Below are 6,000 nucleotides of genomic sequence, written 5' to 3'. Positions count from 1 at the left end.
CTTGTTTTGCAAGTGGACCCCACACCTCGCTGCCATAAAGTGCAATTGGTTCAATGACATATTCAATTAGTTTTAGCCAAATTTTAATAGGTATTTCAATTTGAATTTGCTTTTTAATGGCGTAGAATGCCCTGCGTGCTTTCTCTCTCAGTTCATTCACTGCCTCATTAAGGTGTCCAGTTGAGCTTATTTTTAAACCTAAGTAATTGTAGTGTGTACAGTACTCTATATATTTTGTACCAATTGAGAACTTTGGTCTAATTCCCTGAGATCTGGATCTTCTCTGGGAAATCATTATTTTAGTCTTTTTGGGGTTTACTGCCAGGGCCCAGGTCTGGCAGTACTGCTCTAGCAGGTCCAGGCTCTGCTGTAGGCCAGGTGCTGTGGGTGACAGCAGGCATAGGTCATCTGCGAAGAGTAGGCATTTAACTTCTGAATTGTGGAGACTAACACCAGGGGCTGAGGATTTTTCTAGAATAGTGGCCAATTCGTTAATGTAAATATTGAAGAGTGCAGGGCTCAGATTGCAACCCTGACGAAGGCCCCGCCCCTGGTTAAAGAATTCTGTCCTTTTCTTACCAATTTTAATGCTGCACGTATTGCCAGTATACATTGATTTAATTATGTCATATGTTTTACCCCCTACACCACTTTCAATAACTTTGTAGAACAGTCCTGTATGCCAAATAGAATCAAATGCTTTTTGGAAGTCGATAAAGCAAGTGTATATTTTGGTATTATTTTGGTGGACATGTTTATCTATCAGGGTGTGTAAGGTGTAAATATGATCAGTTGTGCGATGTTTTGGTATAAATCCAATTTGGCTTTTACTCAAGACATTGTGCTTATTAAGGAAGTTTAGAACTCTTACATTGATGATACTACAGAAAACCTTCCCCAGGTTACTGTTCACACAAATGCCTCTGTAATTGTTAGGGTCAAATTTGTCTCCATTCTTAAAGATTGGGGTTATGAGTCCTTGATTCCAGATGTCAGGGAAATAACCTACACTCAGGATCAAATTAAACAATTTTAATATAGCCAATTGAAATTTTGCACTAGTGAGTTTGAGCATCTCATTTAGGAAGCCATCAGGTCCGCAGGCTTTTTTAAAGTTGAGAGCCTGAAGTTTCTTATAGAGCTCCTGGTCAGTAATTGGGGAGTCCAATGGGTTTTGATTGTCCTTTATAGCTTTTTCTAATCCATTCAACTTCTCATGGATTTGGCGTTGTTCTGCGTTTGTGTCAATTTGAACGGTGTTGTAGAGTGTTTTGAAATGGGTTGTCCATATGTCACCATTTTGTATTGCTAATTCCTCTTGTTTAGATTTTTTTAGTTTTTTCCAATTTTGCCAAAAGTTGTTTGTGTTTATGGACTCCTCAATTAGTGTCAGCTGCTTGCTGTTGTACTGTGCTTTTTTGGTTCTGAGTGTACGTTTATAGAGTTTTAAAGTCTCACAGTAATGAAGGCGTAATTCACCATTATTTGGGTCTCTGCTTTTGGTTGGATAGTGTTCTAAGTTTTTTCCTTATAATTTTACAATCTGCATCAAACCAGTTGTCATCTGTGATTTTTTTAGTTTAGTTTTTTATCAATTTCAATTGTGCTTCTTTTGCCGTTTGCCTGAATATATAGTTCTATATAGTTATAACTATATATATATATAACTATATATAACTATATATATATAGTTAGAGAGAGGATTAGAAACACAGTAGGATTAATGGAATGAATAATCGGAAGATGTCGCGCACAATAGTACCCGAAAGGTTTTCCTCGTTCCCCCGTTTCGCATGACGTCATGTGTCAGAGCAGAGAGGAGGAGGAGGAGGGGGCGGCGGACAGAGAGCGGCGGGGCGAGGAGAGACAGCGCAGGCGCAGATCGGCATTAACAAAATAACAGCAGCCGTCCACAGTGCATCAGCGCTCACTGAGGGAGAGGAAGAGAGAGCAGGTTGAACGGATTAAAGGCGTCGCGTTTTCAGTTGTCACACCCAACATCATCAGCACCACAAACCCGGACCACTGGGAAAGAGCGTTTTAATTAACCGAATCGTTTAGAAATTCAACTCCCCCCCTCCCCCCCTAAAACATGTCTGTGGGTAGTGACTTTGGGAACCCCTTAAGAAAATTCAAACTGGTCTTTCTGGGGGAGCAAAGCGGTAAGTCATTCAGAAGCTTTGGGAGAAGTTATATTCTATTTGTATATGATGTGCTGGGTGTTAACGGGCTAAGTGAAGTTCACTGACATCTATAAAACATACGTGTAGTAGCCTAACATGATGAAGAATTGACTACATTTTCTGTAGGAAAATGACAAGCTTGTTTTGTTTTTGTTATATCGGTCACAAATAGTCCAGAGATCAATATACGTTGTTCATTATAAAATGTTTATGATGTCAGTCAATGCATTTCATTGTTTGGGATATTTATTGCTTTGATTACACTTTATGCAAAGCAGGGGGCGAAACAGAGTTTTTTTTTTTGCAGTCCAGTTTGACAATAATTTACAATATTCATAAAACCTAATAATTGCTATGTATGCTACAGTTGTTATATACATTTGGTGGTGTTATTGTCTCAAGAGCTGTGCTTGGTTTAAAAGAGAGAAATAAAGAATTCTGGGTATTGAATGAGACACACCCAGGTTGTCTGTCGGTGAGAACTTGTGTAGCTGCAGTCTCTTCCACTGTAGGCTATTCTCTCTCTCTCTCTCTCTCTCTCTCTCTCTCTGTTTTTCTCTCTGTCTCTCTCTCTGTTTCTCTCTCTCTCTCTCTCTCTCTCTGTTTTTTCTCTCTGTCTCTCTCTGTTTTTCTCTCTCTCTCTCTCTCCGTGTCTCTTTCTCTCTCCGTGTCTCTCTCTCTCTCTCTCTGTCTCTCTCTGTTTTTCTCTCTCTCTCTCTCTCTCTCTCTCTCCGTGTCTCTCTCTCTCTCCGTGTCTCTCTCTCTCTCTCTGTCTCTCTCTCTCTCTCTCTGTTTTTCTCTCTCTCTGTCTCTCCATGTCTCTCTCTCTCTGTCTCTCTCTCTGTCTCTCTCTCTGTCTCTCTCTCTCTGTCTCTCTCTGTCTCTGTCTCTCTCTGTCTCTGTCTCTCTCTCTCTCTGTTTTTCTCTCTCTCTGTCTCTCTCTGTCTCTGTCTCTGTCTCTCTCATTCTCTCTCATTCTCTCCTCTCCCTGTCTCCCTCTCTCTCTCATTCTCTCTCCCTCATTCTCTCTCTCTCTGTCTCTCATTCTCTCTCTTTTTCTCTCTCTGCAGATGATGACTAAGTAATTTGGTCGTTTCCATAGTGAAGAATGTTGTAAAATGGCCCAAAATAAAATGATGATCCCATGAAAGGTTACGTTGAATAGATAGACTGATGGATGTCTGTTTTCTATGATGACCAACTTGTCTCTAGCATATCTTGGCTCAGTTTGTCCCTAACAGGCTCCACTACTCCACCCCCTCCATGTTATGAGACAACTTAAAGCCTTGTTACATCTCATCAGTTAGGGAAACGGGTTTATTCACAGTTATGATGTCAGATCAGCTCTCTCTGGGTGTCATTGTAGCCCTACCTGCAACTTCAAAATCAGTGTCCCCCCTCAGCTCAAGAGGAAATGCCCCCATTGGGGGACCTGGCTTCAGATCCCACCCCCTGACCTTCAATCTAGCCAGCAGCAATCAACAGCAAGTCATTCAGTTCCTGTGAATGCACAAATGACACCAATTCAGTCAGTGTCTGTACACACAGTGGGCTACTGGGGGGGTCAGTCAGGGTCTGGCTACTGGGGGGGATCAGTCAGTGTCTGGCTACTGGGGGGGTCAGTCAGGGTCTGGCTACTGGGGGGGGGGTCAGTCAGGGTCTGGCTACTGGGGGGGTCAGTCAGTGGCTGGCTACTGGGGGGGTCAGTCAGTGTCTTGCTACTGGGGGGGTCAGTCAGTGTCTGGCTACTGGGGGGAATCAGTCAGTGTCTGGCTACTGGGGGGGGTCAGTCAGGGTCTGGCTACTGGGGGGGTCAGTCAGGGTCTGGCTACTGGGGGGGTCAGTCAGTGTCTGGCTACTGGGGGGGTCAGTCAGGGTCTGGCTACTGGGGGGGTCAGTCAGTGTCTGGCTACTGGGGGGGTCAGTCAGTGTCTGGCTACTGGGGGGTCGGTCAGTGTCTGGCTACTGGGGGGGTCGTCAGTGTCTGGCTATTGGGGGGGTCAGTCAGTGTCTGGCTATTGGGGGGGTCAGTCAGTGTCTTGCTACTGGGGGGGTCAGTCAGTGTCTGGCTACTGGGGGGAATCAGTCAGTGTCTGGCTACTGGGGGGGGTCAGTCAGGGTCTGGCTACTGGGGGGGTCAGTCAGGGTCTGGCTACTGGGGGGGTCAGTCAGGGTCTGGCTACTGGGGGGGTCAGTCAGGGTCTGGCTACTGGGGGGGTCAGTCAGTGTCTGGCTACTGGGGGGGGTCAGTCAGTGTCTGGCTACTGAGGGGTTGGTCAGTGTCTGGCTACTGGGGGGGTCAGTCAGTGTCTGGCTATTGGGGGGGTCAGTCAGTGTCTGGCTATTGGGGGGGTCAGTCAGTGTCTGGCTACTGGGGGTGTCAGTCAGTGTCTGGCTACTGGGGGGGTCAGTCAGTGTCTGGCTACTGGGGGGGGTCAGTGTCTGGCTACTGGGGGGGGGCAGTCAGGGTCTGGCTACTGGGGGGGTCAGTCAGGGTCTGGCTACTGGGGGGGTCAGTCAGTGTCTGGCTACTGGGGGGGTCAGTCAGTGTCTGGCTACTGAGGGGGTCAGTCAGTGTCTGGCTACTGGGGGGATCGGTCACTGTCTGTACACACAGTGGGCGTAACTGAGTGTCTTATCAGGGGGATAGGATAGGTGATGACAATGGGGCGTAGACCACTGATGAAATGGCTCCACCAGTCTTGTTCTTCACAGGCCATCTTATATGAATCAGTTGGACCGACAGTCACAGGTTTTTATTCCTTGACTATCAAGTCCCCCCCTTTCTCGTGTGTCAGCGGAAAGGCAGGTGGATGCTGTTTGATAAGATAGATGGTATATTGATAGGATATTGTTTAAAATGTAGTCTTAATCACTGGTGTCAGTTGAAATGATCAGACCTAATATTATGCAATGAAAAATCTGTGTTAATCATTTGACATTGTACTTGATTAATAGGTAAAATGATGTTTTATATCTAGTATTACAGTGTAAATGGTAAAGGGAAATGGCGCTTTGTAAAGGTAAAACGTCCTTTATATAAACACCATCCATGGTTATTCAATTCCCATGTAATAACGCCTCATGGTACGATATTACAGCCTAGTCTTTCTATTTGTTGCTGAGAACTGAAGACTATATTTGTTGAGGCCAACATCTGCAAAGATCTGTAGTTATAGTTAACTTTATTTCATACTTGGACAAAACTTGGTTGATTAGACTGTCACTGTTCAAGTGTACATATATAAATAATGAAAACCTGTTCTTTTTGAATATGAATTGTCTGCTGAGTCATTCTACTTAATTAACCTCTGGACTCCGCAGAATGTTCTCATTTTCTTCGTTGTTTTCAGCGTCGGCTGATTTGTTTGAAATGGCATGTGGGCATGAATTTGAATATTACCAAGGTCATTGGACTATCATGCCAGAAGGTCCAGTGATACTAGCTTGGATAGCTCTGTCGGTTGAAGCTCTGAGGCTCCTGTAGATTTGCGTGGAGGAGAGAGTAGAGGCCAGATGCTCTGGCTGCTAGCCTGGATCCAAACTGAATTGTTCCGTTGAAATGATGAGATGAAATGACAATCTACTCATCATCCTGGAGATTTTTTTGTGGGGGGAAGAGCAAGGGGGTGGGGTCAATTACAATTGAAAGCAGTCAGTTCAGGAAGTGATTCAAAAGGAACAACTTTTGAAAATGAATACTTTCTCCTTTTCAGTTTTATTATGAATTCATTGAAAATAAATGCATTTTAAAATGATTGAATTGGAATGTCAATTTACCTCCTGAATTGACTGACTTTAATTTTGAAATGAGCCC

The 6,000-nt window shown here is 44.4% G+C and overlaps 1 protein-coding gene across 1 annotated transcript in view; it reads left to right on the top strand.

The window, feature by feature from the left end:
- The first annotated feature begins 1,671 nt into the window (after window positions 1-1,671).
- Window positions 1,672-6,000, top strand: part of rab6ba (RAB6B, member RAS oncogene family a) — a 139,488-nt gene continuing 135,159 nt past the window's right edge. The window contains exon 1 of the mRNA XM_029695406.1: window positions 1,672-2,162. Coding sequence (XP_029551266.1) covers window positions 2,093-2,162 — 70 coding nt within the window. The 5' untranslated portion in view covers window positions 1,672-2,092. The remainder of the gene's footprint in view (window positions 2,163-6,000) is intronic.

The sequence above is a fragment of the Salmo trutta genome, chromosome 17 (assembly GCF_901001165.1).
Source record: "Salmo trutta chromosome 17, fSalTru1.1, whole genome shotgun sequence".
NCBI lineage: Eukaryota > Metazoa > Chordata > Actinopteri > Salmoniformes > Salmonidae > Salmo > Salmo trutta.
This window is presented reverse-complemented; position numbering and strand designations above follow the sequence as displayed.